The sequence below is a fragment of the Balaenoptera acutorostrata genome, chromosome 21, assembly GCF_949987535.1.
Source record: "Balaenoptera acutorostrata chromosome 21, mBalAcu1.1, whole genome shotgun sequence".
Lineage (NCBI taxonomy): Eukaryota > Metazoa > Chordata > Mammalia > Artiodactyla > Balaenopteridae > Balaenoptera > Balaenoptera acutorostrata.
In genome coordinates, this window is record NC_080084.1 from 24,975,393 (window position 1) to 24,989,004 (window position 13,612).

Sequence of the window (13,612 nt, forward strand, 5' to 3'; positions counted from 1 at the left end):
GTATTTAAATTGCTTTTAAGAAATAAATGTATTTACTATCTGTGTGTAGTTTTGTGATCACAAAAATATAAGGATTTTAAAGCACATTTCTAATTTTCCTTTTTATTCATAATATCGGTAGGGATTTGGAATCTCAAAGATTAGAACAACAACTTCAGATACTGTGACCATTAAGTAGCACACTCACCTCAGTAGCTTGGTAGTTACAGGTGCAAATCTGATATAGGAAATCAGTCTTCTGTGAATCCTGGTAAAGTAAATTCTTTATCTTTACATGAGCAATCTAGAAATTTCTGTGGAGACCTAAGAGAAATTAAGCCTGCATTTCAGAAAGAAATGTGTGTTACATTTGTGTGTGTGTTACATTTTTCTCTCAAAAAGTCTCAAGAATTTAGAAACGTTTTTATTATCTTACTCATATTTATATAGGTAATATGGCAATGAAAAATTTGAAAGATGTTTTTTATTCTGGATTTTGGTTGCTTTTATTTCTCATGTTTGAATTTCATTTTGCTCAAAAATTAGGGGGTTTTTTTTTCAATGTGCATTTGATTTTTTTCCCTGATTCTTTAAATACTAAAACATCATAATTAGGAATATTATTGTTATGTGAGTCATTTTGTCATCACAGGTATTCATCAAAGTAATAGACACAAATGACCATCGTCCTCAGTTTTCTACATCAAAATATGAAGTTGTTATTCCTGAAGACACAGTGCCAGAAACTGAAATTTTGCAAATCAGTGCTGTGGATAAGGATGAAAAAAACAAACTAATCTACACTCTGCAGAGCAGTATCGATCCATTGAGTCTCAAGAAATTTCGCCTTGATCCTGCAACTGGCTCTCTCTGTACGGCAGAAAAACTTGATCATGAAGCCATTCAGCAGCATGTTCTCACAGTCATGGTAGGGCTTTCTGCTCATTTTCTGCCACTGTTTGGTTCCTGCAGGGTTCCATGTTTTTGAGAGTGATCTTTAATCAATTTTAAGGAAAGCTTTAACAGGATCAATAATATGCTGTTTCTTTTAGGTACGAGATCAAGATGTCCCTGTAAAGCGCAACTTTGCAAGGATTGTTGTTAATGTCAGCGACACCAATGACCACGCCCCCTGGTTCACGAGCTCCTCCTACAAAGGGCGGGTTTATGAATCAGCAGCTGTCGGCTCAGTTGTGTTGCAGGTTACAGCTCTGGACAAGGACAAAGGGAAAAATGCTGAAGTGCTGTACTCTATCGAATCAGGTATTTTTGGAGCACTGCATAGGTTTATAACTTTGCACTTATTAGAAAGTATGTTTTTTCTTTTCTAAAATTAGTTCTAGATGTTGAAACATTTCTGTGTATCAAAACTGCTTAAATTGATAGCTACCATTTTACATGTTAGGAGAAAGAAAAAAAGATTTAACTTTTAACTCATTGGAAAGCAAAGCTAGAGAGTCCTAACTATGTTTGGGTAATGTTCTTGGAGATTCATAATATTAGCATAATTCAAGGCTCTGAGAAGTCCTGCGGTAAAGAAAACTTTATTTGACCAATTCAGGGTTTCCAGAATGGTTTTAACCACACAATCGTTTTCCTCCATAAACTATGAAGTACTCTTAGGATAAGGCTGGCCTAGTGATTTAACATTTTTCTTTTAGTCAGAGCATATCTTCTCTTGGGCAGAACAGGAAACTCCATGACAGAGTGCCAACTCATCCAGTTGTAATTGGGTCACGTCTCATAAAGCGTGTCCATGCCTCTCCTATCCCTTCCAGGCTTTGCTTTTCTGCCACTTTCACCCCCATGCATCTTTCACAGTTGCATTTTGTTCATGGAATTGGGTTGGTGCAGTAGGTCCCAGGGTTGGGACGAGGGCTTGAAGAAATGTTGAAAAGGCTGAGGGGCTTGCTGGAGTTGGGCAGGAGACAGCACAAAGCAGGGAGACGAGCTGGAACTGTGGGCCTGGACAGTTCTGGGTGTGATAGGGCAAGAGGTCCAGAGCCTTGCTGGTGATTCCAAGAAGGAGGATCACCAGGAAACGGTGGTGGCAAAGTGAAATGTTGTTCTGTGTTCTGTTTGATGCTGCTATTCACTCATTCATTTCTTTATTCTGTGGACTCTCATTTTATATGCCAGGTGCCCTGCTAGGAGCGTTTGTACTTGTGCTTGATAGGTAGGGGTTACCATCGGTCCACGAATGTATGTTCTTGCAAAAGAATGCTGCCCCTGATTGAAACAGGGATCTGCTTTAGAGCATGTGATTTATTCAGTCAGAAATCATCTAGCTTTGAGACTTGCCCGACTCGTGCCAAATACTATGAGTAAGTGATTAAATATCGAGAAGGCAGCTTCCATTTTTCCATCTTTCTCAGTGCCATTGCTAGTACAAAGGTTATACTCTTTCATTCTTTCTCTATAATGGCTTTAGAAGATTGAGATCATCCACTTAACTTTTTTTTGTAAGTCCATACCTCTGCATATTTAGAAATTATGTATCTTTTCTAGGCATTAGAATTGATAGAGGTACAATTAACTGAAGATCATATAATCCAAAGCTGAGCAAATGGAGAGTACTTTTTTGCTTTATCAATGTGTTTTATGTGGTTAAACTATTTTCATCTTAATATATTTGAAGTTTCATTTATTTCCCTGAAAATGACCAAGCTTAAGCCATCCCTCACAAATAAGACCTCATACACTGCCCGAGGTTGCAGTGTTAAAATGTATTATAGTGTAGTTAGTGCCTTGAATAAAAATGATTTTTCCACTGGTTCAGAAATTTAACCATTAAAAAAGCACATTCCATTTGTGCATGCCTGAGCACTTCAATAAAATAGTTTTCCCCCCGAGACAAACTTACTGGGTTTGTGTAGGAGAAAATGTTAAACTTTCCCTTAGCTTTCACATAGTTTGCAGCAATTGGGCGTTTAAAATATGATTGTTGGTGCCTGACTGAAGGCATGCACATTCTTTAAATGCTTGTAATGACTGATGGGGTTAGTAATTCGGTATTCCAAGAATGGAACTGTATCTCCACTCAAAGAATAGATAATACCAAGGGCCTATTCTGATATAAACTTCGGACTTCAAAGAAGATAATTGGATAGATTTGGTAATGTAAAAATCATGCTATACAAATTACTTTATAGGAAACAACTACCATTAAAATGCAGTAGAATTGTGTGTGTGTAAATCTGTTGAATAGTAGTAGGAACTATAAAATGGTCACACAGCCTTCATTCAACAGTGTATTCATACTCACCTGCTTCTGACTTGTGTCAGATTGCATTTACTAAAGTTCAAAAGAGTAGTTACAAATTCAGGCTATAACACTGCATGTTTAATTAGCAGCAATTTATTGAGCAACAGGTTTGGTCCGATTAGGAGTCTTTAGGGAAAAAAGGAAGTAATTAAAGAATATTTTCAGTAATAATTGAGCTAGGTGTTTAGAGACACGTCGGTGCCATACTCTGGGCTACAGTGTTTATCTTTTTAAAGTAGGTGATTGTTAATGCAAAACTGTTACAACCTCTGGAAATAGAAGACACTCAGTAAATATACTTACTGATTAGAATTGGTTTTCTTCCCCAAACTTAGGTAAAATGTAATTGCAGTGGAAGCTTTACAGAGGTGGCCATTCTGTGGGGCGGTCAGCACCCACGGCACGTCCACCGTGGGGAGAGGCAGGTCCTGTGCACGGCTTTCTGACGTGCCCTTCGGGGTGTGCGTGTGCGGTACAGCCATAGCTGACGAGCACACATGTGCACGTTTGTCCAGATAACTGCCTCGCTCCTATGGAAAGAACAATTTAAAACTTTTTAGAAATAGCCAGTATCTCCCCTACAGTGAATGACTAAGGCTCCAACCTAGTACAGACTTCTGTCACTGCCCTATTAAGTTTGTTCACAAATGCCATATGTATATTTCAATATTTGGTGAATGTGGCTATTACTAGATCAGACAAGGACACATTCAAGCCACTCAGCAGCCCTCAGTGTTGCCACATACATACGACGTTGCTTTCCCATCTGCAAATCTGATGGTTTCTGCCGTAGCATATGTATTGATACAGGTAGGATCCATATACTGATTAACTAGCTGTGTTCCTGTTTAACCTTCTTGTTATCGTTGACAAGCTCAGAGCTGTCTTTATCAAAGTCGAGGTACTGCAAGTAATAAAGAATGTTTTGAATGCCACATTGCTAATAAAAATTTTTTATCAGATTTCCAATTAGTCATGACACGTTCCTTTTGCTACTACTTTTAAATGAAGTGCCGCATCTAACAAATGGTTGTTGGTAGTGATTGAAGTATAGCATAAATGCAGGAAAACAAAACCAAGTAGAAATATAAATATATAAGTACTTTAATGAATGTATTAATTTTTTTCAAGCTGCTGATCAACCTGTTTGGTATTTAATTTGTTTTCTTTTCCATACATGTGTAAAAGTTGTTTCATTCAACAAATATTTGCTGAGTGTCTCCTATGTGTCAGGCATTTTTCTAGGCAGAGATGATAAAATAATGACTCAAACAAGCCATGCTTAAGTGGAGCTTACATCCTAGTGGGAGAACAGATAAGAACAAAGTGACAATATGTGCTGTAAAGAAAACACAGGGTAATGGGACAGAAACAGCCATGCTGAATGGGGAGGTCAAGGAAGGCCTCACCACCACATTCTCTAAGAAGGAGGCATTTGGGCAAAACCTGAATGAATGAACGCGTGCATGGAGAGGCAGTGGGAATAGCTGGCGGAAGACTGTTCCAGGAGGGGACCCACCAGACCCGGTGGTTCCGAGATGAGGATGTGCTCACGTGATTGAGGGGCCTGCTCATTGCAGATAAGATCCATTTATTCCTCCATGTGAGGCCTTGTGTGTTTGAAGCTTTAAGATTTCACTGTGCAAAGTAAAAGAGAAATGCATATAGATGGCTGAATATAAAATATGGTAGGTCAGCTGCTTTATTAGTACAGACATAGGATAGTAAAGAGTGGGGATGAAGACAGTTGTCCAGAGGTTTTCACAGCCCCCCAAGCAGTCAACCAGTCACAGCTTTGGAAGTGGGGATGATGCAAAGGTAGCTGAGAAAGGACCTTGGAATCCCGATAACCAACTAAACACAGTGGGGGAGAACTGGGGTCACTGGCGCTCGTAAGTACAGACAGGCCGGAAATTAGTGTCTGCGAGGCCTGGCAGAGGCAGCGTGACCCTGTTCGTGGGCCAGGGTTCGGCTCAGAGCTTCGTGGCCTGGAGACATTCTGGACCTCTGTCCTGTTGCAGGTTGAGGCACGGCCTTGGGGCCTGGACACAGAGCCAGGCAGACTTAATGAAAACCAGACTGGGTCTGGCCTCAGAAAGAAGGAGCATGGATTTTTGGAAAATGTATTAAAGGAAGGAAATGAAGGCTGGAGAGGAAGTGTTTACTGGTAATGATGTGGAGAAAGGAATGCTCGGTTAAGCCCCTGGTTTGCAAGTCGCAGCAAGTAATTCTGGTCTGTGAAGGGCCGTGCTCGATTGCAGACCTCGAGGAACACAGAATTTGAGAAGGCAGTTAAGTGGCAAGTGGACTTTGTTTTGGGTGAAGTGTAATAGTTCAATTTTTCCAAGATTTAAAGAAAAGTATATTTTATAAAAAGGGATTCTTTTTAATCACTGAATATATCATTTTTATTACTAAGACAGAAACAAGTTATACCTTTTTCCACTGTAAATTCACTCTGATAAAAGAAAGAATTCTCTTTTAACTCCTAACAAATGCTACATTTTCAAGACTAAAGGAATTATCAGTAGGCATTCTTTCTTCTCGTTCGAAGTTATTTTTCCCTAAAATATGTCGAGTAAGCTTTTAAAGACTCAGGCATGGGGAGCTTCATGATCTTCTGCCTCAGCAAGTTCTGGGGCAGCTCCTCAGACTAGATCAATTCAGTTCTATGACTAGAATAAATGATTCTGGACTCTGTTTATAAAACAGAAAAGGGATGAAGGATTCGTGGTTGGATCGAATCTGAGGACCCTCACACTGCCTTGATCTACCCAGAAAGAGAGTAAACTGCGGAACTGTAGTAAACTCCTAGTTTCCTCAGGAAGAGCTCAAGTGGCACAAAACTATGGAATATTGTGGAGTTGCATTTGCAGCTAAATACATGTACATAACGTAGCTGGAAAAGGTCTAAAGAAAAGCAAGTAAAACAATCTTAAGAGTTTTCAGCCTCAGCAATATTGACATTTTGCACCAGAAAGTTCTTTGCTGTGGGGCTGTCCTGTGCCCTGTAGTATGTTTAGCAGCATCCCTGGCCTCTACTCACTGGAGGTCAGGAGCACCCTCTCCCCACAAGTAGTGGTCACCAAAAAGGGGTCCAGACATGGTTGAATGTCCCTCTGGGTGAAAGCACCTCCAGTTGAGAACCACTCACCTAGAAATTAAATTGACCTGAAAAAATTCAGGGGATGTTACTGAAATCTTGAAAGTCTATAAAGTGGGACAGAGTACACACAGGCTTATTCATCAATTCCCCGAATGCTTAAAATAAGGGCCAACTCTATTTAAGTTTGTTAAATTTAATTGAAGTCTTCCCTTTCATAGTGGGTAAGATTCTTGAGAGTTTGCAAGTGATAAATAAATATATTCCAAAGGGGTTTTGAGGGACTCTTGGAGATGACTAACTAAACTCCTTTATGGAAGGATAACCAGATCCTTCCACAACACATTCCTGATTCAACCAGAGAGAGTGACTTTTGGCTTTAGGTACAGAGTGATATTGCTTCTGTTTCTTTTCGTAATTTATAGACAAAACTCAGAAAAGTTTGCCCTTAGAGTAGATAAAAATGAGACAAATTGAATAAAACAAGTTCCATTCGAATGTTGATAGGTCCTTGTATTTTTCTCTAACATACTTTTTTCTCTCCTCCCAGGAAACATTGGAAATTCTTTTACAATTGATCCCATCTTGGGCTCTATAAAAACTGCCAAAGAATTAGATCGAAGTAACCAAGTGGAATATGACTTAGTGGTAAAAGCTATAGATAAAGGCAACCCGCCAATGAGTGAAATCACTTCTGTGTGTATCTTTGTCACCATTGCTGACAACGCCTCTCCCAAGTTTACATCAAAAGAGTATTCTGTTGAAATTAGTGAAACTATCAGCATTGGGAGTTTCGTCGGAATGGTTACAGCCCATAGTCAGTCATCAGTGGTATATGAAATAAAAGATGGAAATATAGCTAATGCCTTTGATATTAATCCACATTCTGGAAGTATCATCACTCAGAAAGCTTTGGATTTTGAAACTTTGCCCATTTATACATTGACAATACAAGGAACTAACATGGCTGGTTTGTCTACGAATACAACCGTTCTAGTGCATCTGCAGGATGAAAATGACAACTTGCCAGTTTTTACGCAGGCAGAATATACGGGGCTCATTAGCGAATCAGCTTCAATTCACAGTGTGGTCCTAACAGACAGGAATGTCCCATTAGTTATTCGAGCCACTGATGCTGATAAAGAATCAAATGCTTTGCTTGTTTATCACATTGTTGAACCAGCTATACACAAATATTTTACTGTTGATTCCAGCACTGGTGCTATTCATACAGTACTAAGTTTGGACTATGAACAAACAAGTACTTTTCACTTCACTGTACAAGTTCATGACATGGGAACACCATGTTTATTCGCTGAATATGCAGCCAACGTGACTATCCATGTTATTGACATTAATGACTGCCCTCCTGTGTTCTCCACATCATTGTATGAAGCATCTCTTTTGTTGCCAACATACAAAGGAGTCAAGGTCATCACAGTAAATGCTACAGATGCTGATTCAAGTGCATTCTCACAGTTAATGTACTCCATCACCGAAGGCAACATCGGGGAGAAGTTTTTAATGGACCACAAGACTGGTACTATAACTGTACAAAACACAACTCAGTTGAGGAGCCGCTATGAGTTAACTATCAGAGCTTCTGATGGCAGATTTGCAAGCTTAACCTCTGTGAAAATTAATGTGAAAGAAAGCAAAGAAAGTCAGCTGAAGTTTACCCAAGATTTCTACTCTGCAGTAGTGAAAGAGAATTCTACTGAAGCCAGAAGATTAGCTGTCATAACTGCTATCGGGAATCCAATCAACGAGCCCCTGTTTTATCACATCCTCAACCCAGATCGCAGATTCAAAATCAGCCGCACGTCCGGAGTTCTGTCGACCACTGGCATACCGTTTGATCGTGAACAGCAGGAGACCTTTGATGTGGTAGTGGAAGTGACACAAGAACACAAGCCTTCAGCAGTGGCCCATGTCATTGTAAAGGTCATTGTCGAAGACCAGAACGATAACGCACCGGTGTTTGTCAACCTGCCTTACTACGCCATTGTTAAAGTGGATACCGCCGTGGGCCATGTTATTCGCTACGTGACGGCCATCGACAGAGACGGCGGCAGGAACGGGGAAGTGCACTACTACCTCAAGGAACACCATGAACACTTCCAAATTGGAGCCTCAGGGGAAATTTCACTGAAAAAACAATTTGAACCTGACACATTAAATAAAGAATATCTCGTCACAGTGGTTGCAAAAGATGGAGGAAACCCAGCTTTTTCGGCTGAAGTCATAGTTCCCATCACCGTTATGAACAAAGCCATGCCTGTGTTTGAAAAGCCTTTCTACAGCGCCGAGATTCCAGAGAACGTCCAGATGCACAGCCCCGTTGTCCACGTACAAGCCAACAGTCCAGAGGGCTTGAAAGTGTTCTATAGCATCACAGACGGCGATCCTTTCAGCCAGTTTACTATTAACTTCAACACCGGAGTTATCAATGTCATAGCGCCTCTGGACTTTGAGTCCCACCCAGCATATAAACTGAGCATCCGAGCGACTGACTCCTTGACCGGTGCTCACGCCGAGGTCTTTGTGGACGTAATCGTGGACGACATCAATGACAGCCCTCCCGTGTTTGCCCAGCAGTCCTATGCCACCACCCTGTCCGAGGCGTCTGTAATTGGAACGTCCGTGGTTCAAGTCAGAGCAACAGATTCTGACTCAGAACCAAACAGAGGGATTTCATACCATATGTTTGGGAATCATAGCAAGAGTCATGATCATTTTCACATAGACAGCAGCACTGGCCTCATTTCACTGGTCAGGACTTTGGATTATGAGCAGTTCCAGCAGCACAAGATTTTTGTAAGGGCTGTTGATGGCGGCATGCCTCCTCTGAGCAGCGATGTGCTTGTCACAGTGGATGTCACCGACCTCAACGATCACCCACCACTATTTGACCAACAGATTTATGAAGCCAGAATTAGCGAGCACGCTGCCCATGGGCATTTTGTGACCTGTGTAAAAGCCTATGATGCGGACAGTTCAGACATAGACAAGTTGGAATATTCCATTCTGTCTGGCAATGATCATAAGAATTTCGTCATTGACAGCAGGACGGGGATCATCACGCTCTCAAACCTGCGCCGGCATGCCCTGAAGCCATCGTACACCCTTCAGGTTTCTGTGTCTGACGGAGTTTTTAGGAGTTCAGCTCAGGTTCATGTGAGTGTGATTGGAGGCAATTTGCACAGTCCCATTTTTCTTCAGAACGAATATGAGGTGGAGCTCGCTGAAAATGCTCCCTTGCACACCCTGGTGACCGAGGTTAAAGCAACTGATCGGGATTCGGGTATTTACGGTCACGTCACCTACCATATTGTAAATGACTTTGCCAAAGACAGGTTTTACACAAATGAGAGAGGACAGATCTTTACTTTAGAAAAACTTGATCGAGAAACCCCAGCGGAAAAAGTAATCCCAGTTCGTTTCATGGCCAAGGACACTGGCGGAAAAGTTGCTTTCTGCACCATTAACGTCATCCTTACAGATGACAATGATAATGCACCACAGTTTCGAGCAACCAAGTTTGAGGTGAATATTGGATCCAATGCTCCCAAAGGGACATCAGTCATCAAAGTCCTTGCCAGTGACGCTGATGAGGGATCCAATGCCGACGTCACCTATGCCATTGAAGCAGATTCTGAAAGCGTTAAAGAGAATTTGGAAATTAACAGACTGTCTGGCATAATAACTACAAAAGAAAGCTTAATTGGCTTAGAAAATGAGGTCTTCACTTTCTTTGTCAGAGCAGTGGATAATGGGTCTCCACCCAAAGAATCTGTTGTTCCCGTCTATGTTAAAGTACTTCCACCAGAAATGCGGCTTCCAAGATTTTCAGAACCATTTTACACCTATACAGTTTCAGAAGACGTGCCTATTGGAACAGAAATAGATCTCATTCGAGCAGAGCATAGCGAGACTGTCCTTTACAGCCTAGTCAAAGGGAATACTCCTGAGAGCAATAGAGATGAGTTCTTTGTGATCGACAGACAGAGTGGGAGACTGAAACTGGAGAAGGGTCTGGACCATGAGACAACTAAGTGGTACCAGTTTTCCGTACTTGCCAGGTGCACTCATGATGACTATGAGGTGGTGGCTTCTGTAGATGTTAGTATCCAAGTGAAAGATGCAAATGATAACAGCCCTGTCTTGGAGTCTAGTCCATATGAGGCATTTACTGTTGAAAACCTGCCAGGGGGAAGCAGAGTCATCCAGATCAGGGCGTCTGATCTAGATTCAGGAACCAATGGCCAAGTTATGTATAGTCTAGATCAGTCACAAAGTGTAGAAGTCATCGAATCTTTCACCATTAACATGGAAACAGGATGGATTACCACCCTAAAGGAACTTGACCACGAAAAGAGAGACAGTTATCAGATTAAGGTGGTTGCATCAGATCATGGTGAAAAGGTTCAGCTCTCCTCCACAGCCATTGTGGATGTTACTGTCACCGATGTCAACGATAGTCCCCCACGGTTCACGGCAGAGATTTATAAAGGGACTGTGAGTGAAGATGATCCACCAGGGGGCGTAATTGCCATCCTAAGTACCACGGATGCTGATTCTGAAGAGATCAACAGACAAGTTACATATTACATAACAGGTAACATGTTTAAAGTGAATGGTTTAATTTAAAATTAAGTTGTATTAGAAGTATAAATTCTGAGATATGTACTTTATGGAAATTGAGAGTTAAAGGGGCGATTTTAGTGTATCTAAAATAAGTAGAAATAACATCTATTAAGCTATGTTTCAAGTTCTTTGCCTGAGCAAAGCCAGTAGTTGTTTCACTAGGCTGATTTTGATTTTTATGATTCATTCTGTTGATCTTTATACACAGTGTATAAAAAAGATATTATAATTTTAAAAATCTATAGTTTCAATATAGGCTAAAGTGTTACTGATAGTCTTGAAATTTTATTTGGCTTAATGCTGTGTTTAAATACACATTTTAGTGCTGCTTTCTTTGTTTTTTGGGGTTTTTTGAGGGTTTTGGGTGGGGGCGTTAGTGAATGGGAAAGCTAATAAAATAAATTTAAGTGTAATTACTTTTTTTAAAACTTAATTCTTTTGAATCATAATTTTATGTATCTTTTGTACAATTTATTTCTCCTGTTATTCCTTTCTTTATTTCAACAAATTTGACTGTCATCTCCTTCCATTGATTTAATAGGAGGGGATCCTTTGGGGCAGTTTGCTATTGAAAATATACAGAATGAATGGAAGGTCTATGTGAAGAAACCTCTAGATAGGGAAAAAAGGGACAATTATCTGCTGACTATCACAGCAACTGATGGGACCTTCTCATCAAAAGCTATAGTTGAAGTCAAAGTCCTTGATGCAAATGACAACAGTCCCATTTGTGAAAAGGTAGGATACTCTTTAAGTCTATATATTATGAATTCAGAATTCTTTCTTAAACCTTTCAGAAGGACTGTCACGTGGTGCTGTAGAGTAATTCAAATGTGTTTCATGTTGTAATCTCTTATGTTTAAGTCGAGGTGAGGGTTAAATGGGGCAAGAGTTGGATTAGCTTCAGAACTACTTTTGGGGGATGCTAAGTAGCTTAAAAACCTAGTTCAAAATACTGTGAATTCCGGACAGGATTACAGTTGTATATAAGCATTGCTCTGTTACGTTTTCATGGAAGGATTCCCTTCATTTGGGGGTGAGGTAGCTCTGTTCTGCTCCAAGAGACCGTATTTGGGGCCCTTGCACCTGTACACGCTAGAGGAACCCAGAGGTGAAGCGTGTGGCTTCTGCCCCTGTGGAGCCCACCGTTTAACATGAGCACAAGGTGCGCACCGGGGAAGAGCTGCGCCACCTGAGGTCGCTCGGTGAGGGCGGGAGTTGTCCCCGCACCTGGAGGATGAGGAAAAGCTCAGCCTTTGGGAGGTGGTGATGAGATCACCAAGAGTGGAAATGGAAGGGCACTGGGGCCGGAGGGTAAACTGGGTGAGAGGGGCTACGGAGGGCGTTCCAGGGAGCTGGGACCCAACGAATCCTTCCTTACGTGAAAGGTGGAGATGACGTACTCCAGGAGTTCCTGAGAGAAGCTGAGTCTGGTAGCATTGTTTCCATTTAGCTGAGGAAGTGTGAAAGTGGGGATAACAGGGAGTGGACAGAGGCACAGGGAACGGAAGGACGAAAGATGCTGTAACGGGAAAACTGGTGGCACTTGGTCCTCCCTGGCCGTGAATCGCAACAAGCATGTTAGTTAAGTCAAGATTGACCTTAGGTTTCCTACAGGAGTGATTGGGAGAAAGACCAAAGATGAGCCTGGAGCGGAAATTGGTTTTAGAGGAAGCATGCTGAATTCCATTTCAGATTTGTTCAGTTTAAGATCACGGGACATTCACTTGAATGTGTTTTTATAGACGTTTAGAGTTAGCGAGATGGAGGATGGGTATGTGAACTTGGCAGCTTCTGTGGATAACTGGTAACTGCATTCATCTGAGAGGATAATAACAAGGCGGGGAAAGAGGAGAGACAGGTATCCCCCGAGAGAGGAAGAAGGCGGAAGGAAGAGAGCGCAGATGCCAGCACAGTGTCGTTGAGAGCAGAGGAGGGGAGAATTTTTAGGAGGCGGGATGGCGAGCAGAGGTGTGACAGAGATAAAAAGCGGACCGAGTGAAACAGACCATTGGGTTCTGTGACTGGCTTGGAGACGGCAGTCTCAGTGCGGTGATGTGGGTGGACGCCTGATTTCAGGAGATTAAAGGGTGTGTGTTAACAAGGAGATAGATTTGGCCAGTGACGGAAGTTGGGAGTAAAAAGAAGGAAGAAGCGTGTGGTAGGTGAAGGGAAGGCTGGGTGGGGGAACAGGTGACTTGGAAGAGGGACGGGGAGGTGGAGAGCACCGCAGTCGGCACGAGATGTGTGTAGCTGGGCGGGCAGAGGAGCAGAGCTGTTCTGGGGAAATGGATACGAATAATTCAGCTGGGGGGAAAGCGGGACTCCCGAGGGATGAGGAGTTCATTCCAGTCCTTGGTTTTGGTGACAGTGATTTATGGAAGGAGGATTATGTGTGTGTGCGCGTGTGGATGTATCTTACAGAAACTAAATGTGTGTGTTTTGCTGTTTTTCAGCACTTTTCCTATCACCTTTGGTATCAATAAAATTAGGACACTAGATCATTTGAAATCATCAGTATTGCAAAATATCCTGTTTCATGAGTCATAGTTCACCTAAAATTGAGCTCATATTAAGAAAATAAATTTAACAGCGTCTTATCTGTTTGTCTTATGTTT

At 41.6% G+C, this 13,612-nt stretch overlaps 1 protein-coding gene across 5 annotated transcripts in view; it reads left to right on the forward strand.

Annotated features, from left to right (window-relative positions):
- Nucleotides 1-13,612, forward strand: part of FAT1 (FAT atypical cadherin 1) — a 124,483-nt gene that overhangs the window by 87,180 nt on the left and 23,691 nt on the right. For all 5 annotated transcript variants that reach the window (XR_009006494.1, XR_009006495.1, XM_007173985.3 and 2 more), the window contains exons 8-11: nt 632-907; nt 1,032-1,242; nt 6,898-10,965; nt 11,536-11,732. Coding sequence is in view for 3 of the 5 variants with exons in the window: in XM_007173985.3 (XP_007174047.2) it covers nt 632-907; nt 1,032-1,242; nt 6,898-10,965; nt 11,536-11,732 (4,752 nt within the window). In the remaining 2 variants the exon portion in view is untranslated. The remainder of the gene's footprint in view (nt 1-631; nt 908-1,031; nt 1,243-6,897; nt 10,966-11,535; nt 11,733-13,612) is intronic.